Source organism: Microchirus variegatus (genome assembly GCF_963457635.1).
Source record: "Microchirus variegatus genome assembly, chromosome: 7".
Lineage (NCBI taxonomy): Eukaryota > Metazoa > Chordata > Actinopteri > Pleuronectiformes > Soleidae > Microchirus > Microchirus variegatus.
Window position 1 is genome coordinate 4,626,613 of NC_139808.1, and position 21,404 is coordinate 4,648,016.

Genomic DNA, 21,404 nt, shown 5'->3' on the forward strand with positions numbered 1-21,404 from the left:
CTATTCACTGCCCTGCATTTAGACTGCCAGGCACAAGGTTCTGTTATATATGATACACAGAACACTTAAGCAATCCAAGTTGCTATTGTCTTGTAATTTGTTGGAAGAAAAAAAAAACACGGTGGTACAAGTTGAACCAGATGTGTTTTAAAATGTATTTTAACCTGGCGGCAAGTGCTGCCTGAGAGAACAAACTCAGGGTTGACATCACAAAACAGTTACCAAGGAGACGTTATTCCCTGTTGTCGAGCTAGCGGGTGCTACTTATCATAGCTAGCCACCATAGCTAGCCGTTAAAGTCAACAAAAGGAGTGCTGTGGTGCCGCACGTTCCGCATTACGTGCACTTATGCGACATGGCTGAGCTACATGTTATCGGCCAGATCGTCGGGGCGAGTGGTTTCCCTCAAAACAGCCTATTTTGCAAGTGGGGAGTTCATGCGGGAGGAGCATGGCGCCTCCTGTCCGGGCTGAAGGAGGGTCAGACCCAGGTGGATATCCCTCAAATCGGAAACATGGCGTACTGGAATCACCCTATCGATTTGCACTACGCGAGCAAGGGGATTCAGGGCTGGCCGAAGCTTCACCTCCAAGTGTGGCATCAGGACTCTTTCGGGCGCTGTCAGTTATATGGATACGGCTACTGCCACATCCCGTCAAGCCCCGGACAACACCGAGTAAGCTGTTCGACCTGGAGGCCGCTCGGTTCCTGGCGAGAGCAGTTCGCGCAAATGTTCGTCGGCGGGGGACCGCAGCTCCGCAGCCCGGACCTCATATACAGCGGGGCGGACAGATACAGACTGCACACCGAGGCCATGGGGACCGTGGAGATGGAGCTGGGAGTTATCATGAGACACTTTGACAAATATGGCGTCGAAAGTTAACACGTCAAAACTTATTAATGGACTCATTGTTGTACAGGCGGTGGGCTAGCTTGTTTATTTTTTTAACATGGTGTTCTACTATTTTCTAAGCTTTATGTTTGTACTATATTTGTAAATAAATAAAAAATGTCGTAACGAAGTTGGTTCCACATTCATGTCATTTCTAGATTAGAGGACAGAATAATCTCAACCACATCATTCATCTTGAAAATGTGCAATATTAGACAACAGAACAACCAAATTGGGCAGTTATTAATCCTCAGATTAAAAAAATACACAGTTGACAAGATTATAAAATGAGCAATGTAGTCAATTTGAATGCTAATTTATCAGATTTGGGAATATCATGGTTTTCTTGGTAATACATGATGGTAGACTTTAATTAAACCATTGGATTCTCACCATTGATGAGAAAAAATATAACTATATAGTATAGAGCAGGGGTCACCAACCTTTTTGAGACAGAGAGCTACCTGAAGGGTAAAAAATAATATGGAGGGCTACCATATAATATTTTTTTGTTTGTTTACCATTTAAATGGTTAATATTATGCATTCAACTGCATACACATTCATTCCAGTGCTTACTCCCAACGATTACCAGTTTTTATAAACAATATCAAAGATATTTTACTGAGCGATCATACGGATACATGCAAGTGAGGTGAAGTGAAGTGAGCCCGCGGGCACCGTATTGGCTGCCTGCGGGCTACCAGGTGCCCGCGGGCACCACGTTGGTGACCCCTGGTATAGAGTATTCATAATCTATGGGATATTAACTGGTATTTCAAGCATTTTATAACCAGCGCATTGACTGATTCTGAAACCGGAATTTCTCACTCTCAAGTAATCACTTCAACTAAATTCAACCAAAATTAAATTTGTCATCGTACTCTGATGATCGATGTTTCCCAAAGCTTATAATTACAACATTCTCTATCTTAAGTTTAAGTTTCCCCTTAAAATAAAAGATATTCGATTGACTTACATAGAAGCAAAGAAAAAAACATTAACTCAGATGAAGATAAAATCACAAAACCTATATATATATATATATATATATACACACACACACACACACACACACACACACACACACATATATATATATGTATATGTATATATATATATATATATATATATACATACATATATATATACATATATATACACATATATATATAGTTTCATATCAACAACAGCAAAGACATGAATCAAACACCCAATCTACAAGTCTTCCTAGCAAACCTCCAATATTTCCTGATCTGGACACAATAAATATTTGCACAAACCTCAAGGCTTTGAAAACTAAAGCACGTTGTGGTGAATTCTACCTCTAACCCTCTGTTGTTTATGTGGTTTATGATTACATTTAGCATTCTGCTACGACATGGATTGTAAGAATGATTTGCACTGTATTGACCCAAATTGGAGTAACATGTACTTCCTATACTGTTTATACATTGTATTACATAAAAGTTCTGTTATTAAACAAATAAAAACTTCAAAAGTTGTGTAGGCAGGTTATTTTATACTTAAAAACCAGGCGGAGACACGATAAACTCAAGCTGTAGTGTAGTTTTCGAACACCAATTTTGTGTGGAAAATACACATCAGAAACGAACTTCAGCTCCGTGGCTGAAGTAACAAGTGCCGGGCACCTCCACTCACTCACCGCCGCAGAAGTCATTTTTCCTGGTATAGAAGACAAACACGCCGTAAGAGGGACTTCTTGCTATTCTAACCGTTACAGTCGGTCTTATGAAGGCGCTCCGCTTCGTTATTGCGACGAATATAACGCCAATGCCCCGCTTGCTCACCGGTGAGCTAACGTTAGCTTTCTACTAGCTTGTAGCTGCTGACAACAACATTCAGTTTACGCGCCGCTATTGGGCGCTGAGCTGCTGGTTCGTCTTCTTAAAGGGAAAGGTACCCGATAACTTATATGTCGGCAAAACGAAAACCACTACGATAATATTGTACATGAGCAGTTTGATGTATATATTGTTGAAATCGGCGTTCAACATTAATAATAGTAATGCTAATAATGAAGGAAACAGGAGCACTCATCATTTTAGTCGATAAAAGTGGCCAAGTAACTAAAAAGATCTGTCCAAATAATAGAACGAAAGTTTCCCCGCACAAGCAGTGACGCACAATCACCGCCAGGTGTCAGGGTTGGACTAATATAAACTTATTACAGTGGCTGAGGTGGTTGCATCAAATGTTTGGGAAAGTTTTAAATGATTTCATTGACAAATGATTTAGTAAGATGATTTAACACTGACACGTTGTTGTTCATACTCCCGTGCTTTGTTTTCTTATGGTGAAGTTCTGGACTTTTTGTGTCAGTCAATGATCTGCATACTACTTTTGACAGCTGTCATTAGCCCATGCTAAACTAATCTTTTAGATTTTAGCAAATTGTCAAACAGTATTTAAAGTGGTTAGATCTTTGAAATGTGCAACAATAATCCTACACAGTAAGCAGCACTTTTCTTTACAGCAGTAGTCAATATAACATAGTCGATGTATTGGTTACACTGGCAAATATCAGTGTGCTTAAGTCATTTATGCCTCAGGGGGTTATCTTGTCTGCGTTACAAAACATGACAAGATTGCTGGAGATACTGAAAAAGTCAGTTTTACACTTTACACTAGGAATGAGTAGCACATTGTCGCGAAATTGTCGGAAAAAATAAGACTGGGCTGTTTATTTAAGAAATGTCAATACAAACCCTTTCTTTATCTAAATCCCTTGTGGGCCTTCTGCGCTATAAGGAAGGCTGCTTTGTCACACAGCAAACACTTCAGACCACAAGTGAGTCACCTTTCACCCCATATATAAATATATGTATATATATATGTATGTATACATATATATATATACATATATATATATATATATATATATATACACTATGTCATACTGTTGGTTTTGATGTCCTTATTCTCACATTAGTCATGTCTCTTCTTTTAGAATGCATCTGTAGAAACAGGTTTGCTGCAAAAATCCAGAAAATACTTCTAATATAATTCTTTCAGGATACACGAACAAGTGTCATGTAAGTGAATTAACAGAATGGGGAAAAACTATGTGTGAGTCAAATTTGACATTTAACTTGGTTGTTGTTCAACCCTGTGGGATTTTATTACAATACAAACAAGTACAGTGAGAACTAGAAAAGCACTCGGAGAGCACAGACCCCTGCCAAGGCAGGTTTCATTTTCTGACGTAACTGGCAACCCGTGGTTGCTCGACAGCTGAGACTCTACTGACTGCAATGATTGGTGGACGGCGGTAGGTGGCGCCACATGCCAAAACATGATTACAAAACATAAACATGATTTGCAGTCTGCAAAATGTTTTTATTAATGCAAATATTTTGTCTGTACTGTTGTTGTTGGTGAGTTCAGTTTGTTATATGAACATTATTCCTGAGTCTCTGTGACATATTAGGAGGATTTTATGGCCAGTTGCTTTAGATTTATTACATAATGCATCTCTAAGTTTATTCAGTGCAACCATTAGGCTTTCACTCACTGACCTCATTTCCAGTATAAGGTGACAAGGAGAGGGAAGAAGGAAGGACTAATCCTGAAAACCTGGTAATCACAATTTATTGACTTATATTTACTGATAATGAACAATAACTGCAATTCATTAACACACGTAGATGCCCGGCATAACTGTGAAACTGCTTAATTTTATGTTCCTTCACAGAGTACGGGGCCTTTTTTGATGTTCATATGCAGATAAAGGCGACAATTTACTGTTATCATTTAAAAAAAACACATGATTAATATCCTGTGACTCTCCTACTTTACAGCCTCACCTCACTTTGTGAAGTTAGCGTTGAATGTGTCAAAGGTGCACACACAGGTTTGTTTTGGAAAGCTATAGATGTTCTTCCATAGGGGTTTGTTCATTTTTCTTTTTTACTAACAATAGATAATATACATGTTGGGTAAGAGAATAATTCCAACACCTGTCTTCAAAAGAACACACCTTTACTCTTTCAACTCCTTTAGATCCAGCACAGAGGGGGAATTCCATTGTTCCGCAGCATTAAAGACACACACACACAACAGTGCTAGAGAGAAGATTAATGTTCAGAGACAAAAGCGAAACAACCCTTGATTCCCATGAATGAGGAAACACGCAGACTCTCAGGCGCACCGACTCGTTCATTATTACATACACACCTGCACCGTTGCAATGTTTCCTGTAACAATGTGGTTCGCCTGAGTGTTTGTCGAAAAAAGCAAAGAATATAATTATATTTTACATGGGTACATGTTCCCCCGTCAGACACACAAAGTAGGTCACTGTGTTATTTTCTAAAAAGTAAAGCACAATAAATGAATAGCTGGTCTTCTTTTTGGACTACATATGACTGTAAATGTGGGGGGGAAACTCATTTTAGGTTTAACAGCGTCTCATTCCCACACAATGAGAGCAGGCGGAGCCTTGACGACAGCGGTGGGAACGTACAGGCCTTGTTTCATCACTGTCTTCCAGGAATAATGTACTCTTATCTTTGTTAAAGGTGCATTATGTAATAAATCTAAAGCAACTGGCCGTAAAATCCTCCTAATATGTCACAGAGACTCAGGAATAATGTTCATATAACAAACTGAACTCACCAACAACAACAGTACAGCCAAAATATGTGCATTAAAAAAAACATTTTGCAGACTGCAAATCATGTTTATGTTTTGACATGTGGCGCCACCTACCGCCGTCTACCAATCATTGCAGTCAGTAGAGTCTCAGCTGCCGCGCAACCAAGGGTCGCCAGTTACGTCTGAAAACGGAACCTAAAAGACCTCGGTATTTTTAATTTGAGTGTAGTAACCGTTTTTGGCCACATTCTTATTTATGGCACCTTTAAGGCTTCTGAGAAGGAGTGGTGGAGGAAAACAATTGCTCTGCCCAAATTGACTGCACTAGATAAGATAACTCACACATACACACACACACATACATATAACTACAGTATATCTATAAACGAAAAAAACCCTCGTTGATAATCAAAGCAGTAAAAATCAGTCATTATGTAAATGTGCGTGAGTCTGCTCTCACGTTTAGCCCAGTTGTTCCGTGAGAGCAAAGGTCCACTACCTCGCTCGATACCCTTTTACCCGCATGGTGTAGAAACATGTTCAAATACTGAGAATCACTCTGAAGAGTCACGATGCCGCTGCTGCTGCTGCTGCTGCTGCTGCTGCTATCTGTGATGCCTTCTCACCCAGCTGATCCAAAATCAAAGGACAGTTTTCATCACAACACGCCTACTGAAACAGGGGGCATCTGTGAGCCTGTTTGCTGACTATGAAATCTCGTTTGGCCGAGCTGTAGATGTCGGGTTGCGTGACAGGTTTGTTTAATGAAACTGATCATTATCAGCAGGCCTGCAGTGGAAAAGGAAGGGGTCTGTGTTTCTTGGCCTGCAGAGGGGGAAAGGTAATCAGTGACTTCAGCCCAAACCTCTACTATTGTGGCTGACATCCTTTCGTCAGTCTGTAATGTCACGTACATGTATTCATTTCACCTTTATCTCATAGAGATCACGCAGACTCAAAGTGGATTTTAATATTTTACGACTGTACTGCTGTTTGCAATACAGAAAAAAAAAAGTTTCCAAGGTAAGAGTTCAAGGCCAAGTTCAAAAGCTTGTGTTGGTAATCACAGTTGTCTTTAGCCCTTTAACTGGAAATGAGCAATGGGAGTCTGAGAAGGAAGATCAGTCACTGTGACGGAAGAAGCGGCTTCTGCCAGAGTTACTTTAACACATCCTTGTTCCTGGTGTGGCCTCACAGAGTTTATATATACAGGGAGTGGGAATCAGGTTTTATGAGGTGAAAAGCCTGAACAGGAAAAGCAAGTTATAAGAAGAGTAAGATATAAAAAAAATACAATAACAAGAATACTACAACTACTGCTATGAGAGACAATAAGGCAAATCATATTCAAGGTCACTCACACCTGTGACGAGCAGACCCTAACGCAACAATATGGACGACATTAACTTTTTATGAAAAACATTTTTATAAAATGCTATACTATGATTTTTGGTCAAATTTTGGACCAAAAATTTTTTCTGTCAAATTTTTAACGACATGCTAAAGTATGACTTTTACGTCAAACTTTAGACAAAATTATTATTTTTTTTTTATTTTTGGTCGAAGTTTGGACAACATGCTATAGTATGACCTTTTGGTACAATTTTGGACCAACATTTTTTCGGTCAAATTTTGAACGACATGCTAAAGTATGACTTTTATGTCAAACTTTGGAAAGAAATGTTTTATTTTTTGTTGTTTTTTTTGGTCGAATTTTGGACAACATGGTATAGTATGACCCTTTGGTCCAATTTTGGACCAACATTTTTTTGATTTTTTTTGGTCAAATTTAGGACAACATACAAAAGTATGACTTTTTTGTCAAATCTTTGGACGACATGTTATAGTTTTTGGTCAAATTTTGGACTACATGCTATAGTATGACTTTTTGTTTCTTGGTCTCAACTGTAACGTGAACCTCTCTGTGCGTGGATTTGTTTCTAATCAAGGTCAGAGCAGCAGAGATGAAAGGCCACAGAGGGGGAGGAATGTCCAGCTGGTGAGGCTGGACACTCGTCTGGACACCAGCCAGTCTACGCTCTCATCTGTCACCGAGTAACAACCTCGCCAACCTAACCTTTATACTCTGTAACTCACCGTTTGTGGGTGTAAGGTTGGCGACAGCCTTGAATTTGTGATAAAGTGAATTGAGGAATTGCTCAGTTGTGACTTTACCACACGACCCAACATGCATGTATGGAAATGTAATTTGTTGCTATTATTCTTTTGTTAAATAAACCTCTTTTTTTAAAAGGAAGTTCATCATTTCCCTATCCTTGATACCACATTATATATTTATTTATTTTGAGGGACTGATAATAGCTCACCAATAGAACCCAAAACACAACCTGTCCTCCTGAAACGTGACTATGGGTCGTTTTGACCTGAGTTTAACCCATGAGTACATTTCACTCTCCCAAAAACAACAATAGCTGACTATTTTTACTTTCTAAAATTGTTTCAGTTAACTCAGTATCAGTAAAATAGGTGAGTGATATAACTGTCAGTCATTCTAACAATGCACTATCAGGTTGTGGATCATTCTGTAGGCAGCATGTGCAACGTGAGTCAAACTCAAATTACCAAAAGGGATACTTGTGTAAAAGTACAAGTATCTTACCAGAAAAATGACTTTGGTAGAAGTTGATGTCACTTTTTATAATAAGTAAAAGTCTTACAGTATGTGACATTTACTGTACTTCAGTATTAAAAGTAATTTTCTGATGTAAAATGAACTGAAGTTAGGATTGAGCCATGGTGGCTCAGTGTTAGGACGAGCTGTCTTTCAACTGGAAGGTTGTGGGTTTAATGCCTGGCTCTGCTAGTCTATACATTACTATGCGTGCAAAGCACTTAACTCCACGATGCAGCGTGTGAATGGCAAAACTAAAGTCTTAAGCAGCTCATCAAGACTAGAAAAGTACTTTATAAATACGGACCATTACCAACTCTTCTTCTTCTGATTTTATTTGGTAGTAACAAGTAACAGAGGAAATGTAGTGGAGTAAAAGTTGCTAGAAATTGAAATAACAATAATAATGACATGAAATATTTACAGGGTGGCATGAAAAGGTCGAAAAGTCTAAAGTCAAAAAGTCAAAACTTTGAAATAAAACTGTAAAACACAACACAGGCTGTAATAAAACTGGAAACGTCTCGAGTCGAGGTTAAAACCCTATTTTAATAAACAAAAATGCAAATAAAACAGAAATAAATAGCAAATTACAGAACAGATATGTGAATGTTGTACTTAAGTACAGTAAAAAAAAAGTATCCATTTCATTCACAATATATTTAAATATGACAATTTGATTTCAGATTATTATTACTATCTTAATCCTGAAGCTTAGTTTGTATATTATTTGGCCCTCGACGCCCTCTGTACAGTCTGGTTCCTTTTCTGGTATCATGTGAAAAAGGGAAACCAGCCACCATGAAAAAGAGACTTGCAGTAAATAAACAAAGCTTTTCAGCCCATGTATCTGTGTGTGGTGCAACCACTAAAGAGTGGAAGTAGTTAGATTTTTGATTAAAGGGGAATCTGAAATCAGCTGTTTAACGAGGAAATAGTAAACAGGAACTTTATAGAATAATTCTTTTTTTTTTGTTATAAATCGGACTTTAAAATAAATGATCTAATGTAAAATAACAAATGGATACAGGGTCTTGAAGGTGTGGTTTTAAAAGAGAGTAAAGTCAGATACATCAAAATTAAGACAAATGGGCTATAGCAGGGTTTCTCACTCCTGATTCAAAAGGTCAGCTCCACAGTAAGCTCTGCTGAAGCCTGATAATGACACATTTATTTGAATCAGATGTGTTGGAGCAGGGGAAAAAAAACCTAAAACATGCAGGACAGTGGCTCCCCAGGACCAGGAGTGAGAACCCCTGAACTATATTACCTATATAATTACCTCACAGGTGGTTATAACAACACTGACGACCGCAGGAATAGAATAGGCCGTGATAAAACAACACTGATGACTAGATTATAATCAGCAAACATGCTGCTCGACAGGCTTCAGATACACTGTTCTGCCTCTGTGAAACTGTGCAGCAATTTCCACAGAAAGGTGTCTTCATTTCTCTTTTAAGATCTGTTTTTTTTGTCTGTTTTTTTTTCACCACAACAGATATAATTGGGCAACAGTTAGTGCAATAACCGCTTGTCCTTGAGGGTAAATGTCAATAAGAGGGACTCAGGGTTGTCTGTGCCTGTCCTGTAAGCTCTAAACGCAATTATTAAGCAACTACAAAATAATTTAAAAAAACAAACAAAAGGACACGATTGTAGGAAAGACTTCCGGCTGTATGTGGAGTTAATGGAGCGTAAGCAGCAGCATTCAGTCGTTTCCACCAGGACGTGCAATTCATAACTGTGCACGTCAACGCGATGAACTTCTGTCTTACTGTGATCACAGTGCAGAGCTGTGTGTGAAACAATGGAACCTCATTAACTGTCCTGGTCCTCATAAGTTTGGGCTCACCTATACAATTTGTTTATGTTTTCTATTAAAAGTCACACTTTTATTCATCAAAAGAGTTGCAAAACGAATAGAAAATATAGTCAAGACATTGAAAAGATTAGAAATAATGATTTTTATTAAAAATAATAATGTTTACCCTTTTGTCGAAGAACCAGTTTTCAGCTGTTCTAACATCATTGCACAGGGTTTTCTAATCGTCCAATAGTCTTAGCAAACACAATGTACCCTTAGAACACTGTAAATGGGCCTCTATACACCTATGTACACATTCCATTAATAAACAAACGTTTGCAGCTAGAATAGTCGTTTACCACATTAACAATGTATAGAGTGTATTTCTGATTCATTTAATGTTATATTCATTGAAAATAAGGACATTTCTAAGTGAGCCCAAACTTTTGAACAGTAGTATATACACAGTGAGACGGATAGGATCTCCTTATAGACACACATTACATTAACCTAACCCACATTTCCACAGATCTTGTCACATGATCTCAGCCTTCGTGTGTCCCTGAGGCACCTTTCTCTGCGTGCAACTCCATGCAGACACATCACATACCACCTATCATCCAGCCCAGCTGAGTTCGTCACGTGGGTCGCATTCCTTGCAGGCCCCAAGGACTGTTCACTTATCTAGACCCTGATGGCTGCACTAAAGCAGATGGAGAACGGTGAGGTCAATGCCAAAGACAACCAAAACACGGAGAGTGGATCAAATTTCCATTCTCTTCACAGTTATGGGAAGCAACATGTATTATTATTTTACACTGACACCAACAAAGTAACAGCTCTCTCTCTCTCTCTTCCCTACACTCTTAAAAATTAAGGGTTCCAAAAGGGTCCTTGTAGAAGGGCTGAGGTTCTACCTGGAACCATTTGCTTCAGAAAAACCCTTTTCAGAAGAAAGGGTTTCTCAAGGGTTCTTGGTAACACTAATGGTTCCAGTAAGAACCATTTTGATCCAGAGAACCCTTTAAAACCCATTTCCCGAATAAAGTGTTTTAAAGGGGTTTTCTTGGTGGAACCGAAGAACCTTATATGGTTCTACTGAGCACTTTTATTTGTAAGAGTGTACATTTTTGAACACAAAAGCATGAAACGATCATGTTACATTTAAAAGAAAACTCATTTTGGGAGATGACATTGCAGTCCTCTGCATAGTGGGTGTATTATTTCTTTCAAAACCCAGCTGCATCGAGGTTCAGTCACAAAAAAAAAAAAAAAAACCCAAACAGAGGAATGTTTGATTGTAATCATCTTCACACTGTAACACACAATGACAGGGCTAGAGAGAGCAGTGTGTGAGTGTTGTGTAGTCAATGTTGTAACAGTGGAAAAATACACTGGGTCCTGGCTGTTAAACCAGTTATTCTGTCTCTTTTCTACAGTTACTTCAGGTGTAATGAGGAAGTTACCTTTCACCAACAAACAAACAAACAAACAAACAGAAAAAGTTTATTTAGCGAAGAAAGATCCTGCTTTCTCCCGGTTTCTCATTGTGCCGAAACCAGGCACTGAATGTTACTGAAGTGTCTCTCATGTGACCTCAGCAGTGACGCCATTTTTAGTTTCATTCCCATTCCCTTTTGTTTAGCACCCTAACTGTTCCAGGCATCCAGGCAGCAATTGGTTGACATGGAATTAGTTTTGGTGTTAGCTTGAGTTTTTTTCCGGAATATACAGTATTTGCCAGGTGCAAGATGCAAAAAGGGCATAATAAGTATTGTGTCATAAAAACCCAGCAAAAGATGCCATTTGAAAGGTTTATTAGGACACATGAATCCTTCCATCGCTCTGTCACATTATAAACAAAAACATTTTACTATTAATTAATTAATTAATTAATTTATTTATTCATTTATTTGTTTATTTATTCATTTATTCATTTATTCATTTATTCATTTATTCATTTATTCATTCATTCATTTATTAATTAATTAATTAATTAATTAATTAATACAATAATGAATTAATTCATTTATGTATTTATTTATTTATTTATTTATTAATTCATTCATTAATGAATGAATGAATTAATGAATTAATTCATTAATTCATTAATTCATTTATTTATTTATTTATTTATTTATTTATTTATTTATTTATTTACTAAAAATGCTGCCTCAAATACAATTTAAAAAAATCTGTTTTCAGTTATTTAAAAAAAAGAAAGAAAAAAACCTCTAGTTTTTATTTTTATTTCAGTTCATGTAAATGTATTTTCAATTTTAGTTTTCGTTAGAGTTCGTTAGCCATAATAACTTTGTGAGGCACATGATCTGAATCTTATAAAATTACAAAAATCGCAGTCAATTTAATACGTCGTTATTGCAAAGAGGCCGGGTCGAAAAACCAAGATCATCATCATCTGCAACCCATACAGTAATGTTCAGTCTGCATTTACAGGCTAGTCTAGTTGATATAGCCATATCTTTGGAATAGAAATGCAAGTGCATCGTTCCATCGACACTCTCTCATCCATCTGAGGGAGCGGTAAAGCGGCGTGTCGTGTTTGCCGTGTGAATCCGACGGTGTTACGCAAATGTTTGGTTTGTGTTTTATGAAAGCAAACGTTATATAACAGACAAGTAGGCGCCTTAATGAGAACCATCTGCCTTGATTAACAGAAAAAGACAAGACCAAGGCCTTTAGACCTTATTATACAAGGCCTTACTCATTGCACACCATCTCAGGGAAATGTGTTTGCACTGTACTCCTCATCTTTTATGAATAACTAAAAGTGAAATACAAGCATTATACATGTGAGTTTATTTATGTGTATATCTACGTGGTGTATGTGTGTGTCTGTGTGCACGTGAGCTGGGGCGGGGTGATGGCAGTCAAATAGTTGGGGGCGTATAAAAATAGCCAAAGGAGTCAATTCGCCAGAAGACACTGTTAGTGCCTCTCCACCTGCTCTTATTTCACTATACAACGGTAACAAGAGTCCATTTAGCCTTGTTGTGTTTATAGGCTGTTCTATGTAATGTAATCATAAAACCTAAGGCTTTTTCTCTGAAACAGAGCCACCTATATCTGCTTATTGAGGCTTTGTTGACGGCCCACAGGCATGCAAACTGTTAGTTTATGCATTTATTTGTATTTTTCACATAAAAATATAATTGGTGATGGGTTTGTAAAGGGGTACAGACGCCAACTGCCATAAAACACCACAAACAAACATATTTTGCTCTCATTTCTTTCTATAAATATTCACAGAAGCACAGTTTTGTGAAAATACTAACCAGCTGATCCATTTCACTGATATGAAGCACATTTTCTTTCAATAAAACAGCACGTCCCAACTTTAAATGTGTCTTTGCACCACAAACTCATTTGTAAATCTCTATACCAGGGGTGTCAAACTTGTTTTTACTGAGGGCCACATCAAAATAACTGTCTGTATTTATTACTTATTCAATTTCACTCGTTGCGTGACGCATATACAATGATACACTGTGATCCCGTGGCAGGATGCTCACTCTTTGGGTAACACAATCCCATGCATTGTGGGAAATGGAGTTTATGGTCAATGCACGCCTTAAAGCAGCATAGACCTATTTTAACACCAATGAATCACTCGCGGGCCACATAAAATGACACGGAGGGCCACATCTGGCCCCCGGGCCTTGAGTTTGACACGTGCTCTATAGCCCTCTATTTTAGGAAATAAAAAAAACATATACAGTGTATATATGAAGTTCATTTATAAAGGTGAGACAAACAATGATTTACTAGATTTCCATCAATGTCCTGATGTTACAAACAGCTCACACATATGTGCACATGTGAGGTTTTCATGACTCAAGAGGACATTGCATTGACTTACATTCATTTCCTGGAGACTTCCTCTAAACTTTACTACTGGCCTAATCCTAAACCTGACCCTAACCTTACCCTAACCCTACCCTCAACCTAACCTTAAAACATTTCTTCACCTTAAAATACAGTCATTTACATGATGGGGGCTTGCTTTTTGTCCCCACAAGGAACACAATCACACACCTACTACATTGTGGGGACCTCATTCAGGGAGCAGGCATAATGTCCCCACAAGGAAAAATGTCCCCACAATAAAGGTGTTTTTCCAGGGGGTGGTCCACACAAGCATAGATAGACAAGAGCGCGCACACACACACACACACGAGGAGTCGACTCAAAAGCAGAAGTTACTTTACACAAATCGTCAGTGACGACTGTAACTGTTACCTCTGTGTCTCACTTCCATTTTCCGGTTAGTTATGAGGCATCTGTGGGTTTTTTTTTACAACATGTTCATGCTTGGGACGAAATGACGAAATCCATGACCTCTCAAACACGAACGCGAACCCTCAGATGCGTTTCGTCATGAGGTTTGAATTACAGAAATTATGAATCGGACTGGGCTGAAAACATCTAAACAACCACATTGTCTTTTCAGTCTAACAGCAAGGCTTCGAGTCCCTGCAGCCACCAGTGAACATGAGACACTCTGAGGCTTATGAGGATCTTGGGGGATTTTAGCTTGGACCGTGGTGACCGGTGTGTCCTCTTATTTTATAGATCTGGGTCATCTCAAGTGTCATAGCAGCATTTATGTCATCTTTGCCTGAATTCACAGGACAGTGGGTTAGTAGGTCTCCAATCAGGTACAAACAGTGCTATAGATTTCACTCTTATAACAGCGAGCAGAAATCCATTTTTAAATCCATCACCTGTTGCCACGTTGCATCATATTGCTTGTTTTGATTATACTCCATTCGTCTTCACTCGTTCTGCTTACACAAAGACTCTCTTTGAAATTTACAGTGTCCTAATGGTACATTGTGTTTGTTAATCCTGTTAGTAGGCTATTGGGTGATTAGAAAACCCTTGCGCAATGATGTTAGCACAACTGAAAACAGTTTTGCTGGTTCTTTGATGAAAGGGCAACATTATTATTTTGAATAAAAATCATTATCTCTAATCTTGTCAAAGGGATTGACTATATTTTCTATTCATTTTGCAACTCTTTTGATGAATAAAAGTGTGACTTTTAATGGAAAACACCAACAAATTGTATCGGTCATCTATTGTTTTGAATATTGATCAAAACAATACGAAACTGGAGTGATTTTATTTTCTTCCTCATGCTTGTGTCCTACAAACACAAGTAGGCCAGTGGACCAAAAATAATTGGGTGACTAACACCATCAGTGCTACACAAAGATTTGTCACTTCTTACATGGTGAGTTGTTCTGACCCATTTTTCTTTTTACTCTTACATAAAAAAAAAACATTTCAGGGGTCATCTGCCTCTCAGCATTGTCTGACTTCTAATCTGAGTCATCCGTGTGGTCGTCATGGCAGCGTTAACCCGTTTCAGAGAATGCAACTTAATTAGCGGTTCAATCGTCTGAATTTAATCTGTGTTGTCTTAGAAAATCCATTTCCCTTTTTATCAACAGTGCAAACACAAAGCAAAACAACGAGACACAGGTTCTTGCTTTCTCAGACTTTACTTGGCATATATAGAACATGTGAACATAGAATATAGTTTAAATAATTTGTGAAGAAGGACATCGAAAGATAATTAATACATTCTATGACAGTGATAGAGGAATGGGTGCCGTGTATATCTATGTGCCATATCGAGCCAGCAGCGGTGAGCTGCGTTATGCGCAGGCTGAGATTGGATGACTGAGGCCGTGGAAGTAAGACTTTTCCCGCTCACTCATCACCTCGAAGTGAAGCGGCTGTTGACAGAACGTACACTCGGCCGACGAGTGTGGCTTCAGATCCAGGCCGACCTCCTTCCATGTGTGCACCAGACGTTCTGAGGATGGAAAACGGGGAAGAGGAGGTTAATTCAACTTTAACCACTCCGCATTGTTGCACAAACTGGTTGAAGCTACGTGAATCATATTATCAGATCAACAACAACATCTTACCGACGAAATATTTCATCATCTCTGGAGTGTGATGAGGCGTTGGGGCGATACGCAGGAGCTCATCTCCCCTGGCAACAGTGGGATAGTTGATTGCCTGCACGTATATGTTGTGGCGGCTCATCATGAGGTCACACACCAGTGTGTTTTTCTCTGCGTCAGATACCTAAAACAGAAATAGTAATAATTAAATACAGTATATACACACAAGTGTGTGTTTTTGTAAACATTGTAATGTACAGTCCAGATTAAATCACAATCATTACCCTGATTGGGATGATGTGGCTTGGACAGTGCACCACAGGAAGCCCCGAGTCCATTAGCATCTGCCTGAGGAGCTTGACGTTGCGCTGGTGTTTACGCCTCAGTGTGCGGCCCTCTTCCCCTTTCAGAACCTGGATGGACTGCCTGGCTCCGGCCAACAGCATCGGAGGCAGAGAGGTGGTGAAGATGAACCCAGCTGCGTAGGAACGCACCATGTCCACCAGGGCCGTCGTACTCGCGATGTAGCCGCCCACGCATCCAAAGGCCTTTCCTGAAAAAAAAGACATGACATGAAAGTGGGGCTGCACAAGTACAAGATGAGGAGCTCTCAGTTAGAAATAATTGTCCCCTCAGCTTGACGGCGACACAGAGGGGAGGACAGGAGAGTAATTCAATATGTGCAACAGGAGCCCACCGTTGCCTAGCAACAGCAGAGCTGCTCCAGCTTCTTTGAGCCTTCTGGCATATTTTGTGTCAAAGCTTATCGTGAGAAAAACAACAAATCAGAGATCTTCCAGTGCTCTGATTACAGAGTCGGTTTCTTTATAAAAAGCACAAATAAAATGAGGGAATAAAGTCATTAACACAACTAATAAATGGTCTGTATTTACTTTTGCTTTCTTTACACTTCAGTTTTGCCATTCAAACCCAGTCACTTTCACTTCCACTTACAGGTAGCTAAAGCTAGAGCAACACGTTGACTACCGAAACCAGGATTGGAACCCACTAGTTAAGACAACTCGCTCTACCACTGAGCTACAATCACATATATAACGCAACAGAATAGAGCTTAAATTGCTCACCTAGTGTTCCTGAGATGATATCCATCTTGTGCATGACACCATCCCTGTCTCCGATGCCCCCTCCTCTTGCGCCATACAAGCCCACTGCGTGAACTTCGTCGACGAAGGTGACGGCCCCAAACTCGTGGGCCAAATCGCACATCTCCTCCAGCGGACACACGGCACCTGTGTCATTAAAAGGTAGACAAAAGTTCAGTCAATCACACAATTCTTGGTCTTGTGCAACTTGTGCCCCACCCCTGAGATTCCTGACACTTTGAATCATCAACACATGGAGGTGTTATTCATAACATAAGGGATGTATGACCGTCACTCACCATCCATGGAATGGACGGTCTCAAAGGCTACGATCTTTGGTTTGTTTGGGTCTCCCTTCTGGAGCATCTCCCGGAGATGGACCGGGTCGTTGTGGCGGAAAATAAATTTTTTCGCCCCGCTGTTTCTGATGCCCTGGATCATGGAGGCATGGTTGCCTGCATCAGAGTAGATCTCACAACCTAAAAGAATAGAAATGTTTTAAAAGTTCACCTTTGAATGACACATTAACACATTTCACGTGTTAGAATGAATGTAAAGTACCAGGCAGCATCTTGGCGAGGGTGAAGAGGGTGGAGTCATTTGCCACAAAGCAGGAGGTGAAGAGCAGTGCCGCGTCCTTGTTGTGGAGGTCAGCCAGTTCTTGTTCCAGTTCCACGTGGAATTTACTGGTTCCAGAAATGTTCCTGGTGCCTCCTGCACCTGACCCATGTTTCCGTAAAGTTTCCCTGAGGACAAAAACATGAAAAAGTAAATGGCACGAACTTTAAACCACACGAGCAATTGGGACAATACAAGACGACTATTCATTACTATTCAACTTTTTACATAATTAAACACTGGAGAGTCCTCGTGAGTAAATTGTACCTTAAATAAAAAGGTGTCACAGTGCAACACGGGGAAACAAGATCTGGGCAGGCTCAAACAAGCTGAACATAACACCTTCACTGGAGCCTATGAGGGTTAGTGTGAACTATGGCCAAATAACACTCTAGACCCACACAAACAAAAGTAAGGAGTGTCTGGTTGTATTCAATTATTAAGTGTTTTTTTCTCACTGCACTCCCAGTGGAATGACAAATAAAGACGAATCAGAGAAGACAATGACATAAGAAAGAAAACTGCCTCTTCACACGGTAACACATCCGAATACAAGAGACGGACAAAAGGTGCATTGGTTCTTTTATCAAAACAACCCCCAATACTCACATAATAGACTGTGCGACTCGAGGGTGTCGACTCATGCCCAGGTAGTCGTTGCTGCACCACACAGACACTTCCCTCTTTTCAGCCAGAGAGCCAGTGAAATCTTCAGCCATGGGGAACTCGTATGCCAGACGGTTCACGGTCTTAAACACGCGATAGGTGTGGTCACTCTTCTTCTCTTCGATCTTCTTCTCAAAGAACTCATCATATTGGAAGCGGGACACTGTCAGAACAGGAAGGCAAAGCTTGCTTGATGTGGCTCAATAGATGAAGAAATGTCTAACATGGTGAAAGTCTCATTCATTGTATTAAAAAAAGAGAGAGAAAAAAAAAAGGGAAAAATTAAATTTAAATGAAAATAAAACATACTGCTGCCTGGCAAGTTGTCCTGCAGCAAATGGGAGACCATTTTAGGTCGCTGCTTCAGGAGGGTCTTCATCAGATCAGTTGGCTCCTGTCCACTTCTCTTGGTGGTCAAGGAGGACTGCATCAGCTGGGCAGAGGACACTTCTGTAAAGAGAGGGGGAAAACAAAAACAGCATTACATTATGAACTATATAATGATGAAAATACCATAGTATTACCAATTTCTAAGCAAAGTTCTGACCTTTCTGAACAGTGCGAACTTCCTGAACATCCTCTTGGAACTCCATTCCAACTTGACGGACCACAGTGCTGGTCTTCTGACTCATCTCAGCAGACAGGAAAGGGCATTTAGAAGCCCCTGTCTGGCCTGAGGGAGGCACGGGGTGACCAGCAGGCAGACTGGGCTCCACTTTGGAGTCTACAAGTGGACAAGATTTATCAGCAACAAAGATAATAGCTATTTTGCCATTTCCCATAACATTGTAAATCATAGATAATACTCGTTATCCATTCTTTCTTCTTCATCATCACCCTCACCTTCAACCGCTGACATGGTGCCCTCAGTCTTCTGGTAGTTAGAGGAGGATGTACAGAGGGCCCGTGCCATTGATGGGGCCATAGGTTTTGAGGCCAGCTCCATCATGACAGGGCATCGCTGGGCATAAACCACCAGAGATGATTTGGTCTGCTGGAGGAAGGCCTGAGGCACACGAGCCAGGAACGGGCAGCGGCGCAAAATTACATCCATGATATGCAGTTTTGATGATGATTGTCAGGAGATCTAAATAGCAAAGATGAAATTACACTGAAACGTATGCTGGCAACAAATATGATAACCTTCAACATATGTACACACGTGGGCAATTAAGTGATGGTTAAAATCCAAGAGTACAGAAGAGACAATTCTGGGACTCATTTTTGAGATCAACAGGTCTATGATCAGATATTCAGACCATTCTTTATTTCATTATGATTAAGAAAAGTAGTTCACAAAACTGAAGCTTGAGAGAATCTGTCAGCATTTCTCTGTAAAAAATGTTCACCATTTCACAATAAAAACTTTACAGTTAAATAACATGTGTGTGACCGTTGCACTGTAATCAGTATGTGAAAAAATGTTGATTGTGTAAAACTGAAAATTACGTATAGTTGACCCCCCCGCGCAGCTGGGGTCAACTGTACATTCCTAAAGAGCGTAATCACTCACTCCTTCCAAGTTTCCGGGAGAAGTTCGACGACCCATATACAGAAAGTATGTTTACTCTTATATAGACTAACGCTTGTAACGACACAAACACTTAGACACTTTGGTGTGGAGATAATTTAATATTAGTTAGGTGTACGTTTCCCTTCTGCTTCCGTCTATCCTTGCGTTTGCCCCCAGTGGTGTTAACGCTGTAAACATCTGCTAAGACATATTCTGGTATGATCGAACAGAAATGTTACGAAAACGCATGTAAAGAATGACAATTATATTGGAAAATGTTTTCTTTTAAAAAGAAAACACGTGGTGTTCTTAAAAACTAGCACTGTAACCTTGTACAGAGTTGGCATTAACGCAGTTAAATGTTATCGCTCAATTTTTAACACCACGTGATGGTAATAATACTATCAATCAATCGAAAATGATGTATAATAATGTATACTTTTTGAGAGAAAAACTAAAAAACCCAGGTCAGATCTGCTGCTCGTGACTCCTGTTCCACCTCATCGGATTTAACCTTAGCTAGGCTGCTAGCATTAGCCTTGAAGCAGTAACCAGAAGTGAATGTGGTGCGGAAAAGAAGACGAACTTACCTCTGAAAAAACCCCACACCTGAAGGCGTAATTCACTCTGTCGGTCTTGTAGTGAACAAAAGTAATAGCAGCGACGTTGTGACGTCAAACTGATGATAACACGCCTTGTTTTTCGCCGGTGACAGGAGGAGAGGGCACAATCGTTATCCTGCACTGAGGACGAACGAACAGGACTCGGACTTGCCGGAGCTTATAAGAGCAAGCGCCGAACGGAAGTCTCGCGAGAACATATTCGTGTACGTCACATGCGTGTTCGCACGTCATTTTCCATACAGGCTTCAAATTCGTTGATTTTTTTTTACATTTAACTTTTTAAAAACGACGCACGTAATAAGGATTAGACTTAATGTCACATATTAACGTTAAATATTAGACTGATACGGAGACAATACTGTAAGTTGTGTCAGGTTTACGTGTTACTGTGTTACTAATTAAATTAGAATGCACACAAATGTTCACTCAATCCATGGCCAATGCGGAAATAAAAGCACGACATTCCGGGGAAACTCCAAAAGTACATTCCACACTAATGTCTTTGTTGACAAACTGAGATGAAATGTCATCTGAGGAAATAAAATAATATCAGTGAACTGCAGTGTCAACTTGCGACCCCAGGTGTTGAAACACAGACAGTGCAGCTGAGCTGCCGGAAGTATGTGTGTAAAATACATGGTAAAATAGTAGGTGCAGTCTCCAAAAATAACTACACAATATAGAGGCTTATAAACCAACAAATTATCCTGGTAGTGTATAAATGTAAAATGGTTTCACTTAATGAATGAATGAATAATTCACTATATCGAGATTAACTATATACTTAATTGTTGTTATTATTAGTCGACTGAGGAAGTAAATCTATCTGACTGAACGAGACGTGGATGGAAAGTGACAGCTATGGTGTTTTGCTGCCCTCTGCAGGTCTTTTAAGGAACTGTGTCGGTGAAGGTTCTCAGTCATCAAGGTCATAATCTTCTTCAGTAGTTGGCTGTGGGCGACTGGACTTGTTGGTGTTGAGTTGATGATGTTTC

The 21,404-nt window shown here is 39.6% G+C and overlaps 2 protein-coding genes across 2 annotated transcripts; one reads left to right on the forward strand and one right to left on the reverse strand.

Annotated features, from left to right (window-relative positions):
• Positions 1–355: 355 nt before the first annotated feature.
• On the forward strand, positions 356–883 carry b9d2 (B9 domain containing 2; the record flags this gene model as incomplete). The annotated part of the gene is made up of 1 exon (XM_083892393.1): positions 356–883. One exon carries the CDS (start codon positions 356–358, stop codon positions 881–883), a length of 528 nt encoding a protein of 175 aa, XP_083748519.1.
• Positions 884–15,465: 14,582 nt separating this feature from the next.
• Positions 15,466–20,522, reverse strand: alas1 (aminolevulinate, delta-, synthase 1). The gene is made up of 11 exons (XM_083892747.1): positions 20,377–20,522; positions 19,117–19,360; positions 18,821–18,997; positions 18,583–18,723; positions 18,217–18,436; positions 17,551–17,735; positions 17,289–17,468; positions 16,972–17,136; positions 16,171–16,439; positions 15,908–16,070; positions 15,466–15,792 (listed from the first exon to the last, which is right to left on the reverse strand). The coding sequence occupies exons 2-11, from the start codon at positions 19,325–19,327 to the stop codon at positions 15,632–15,634; spliced, it is 1,872 nt and encodes a 623-aa protein (XP_083748873.1). The 5' UTR covers positions 19,328–19,360; positions 20,377–20,522; the 3' UTR covers positions 15,466–15,631.
• Positions 20,523–21,404: the final 882 nt, after the last annotated feature.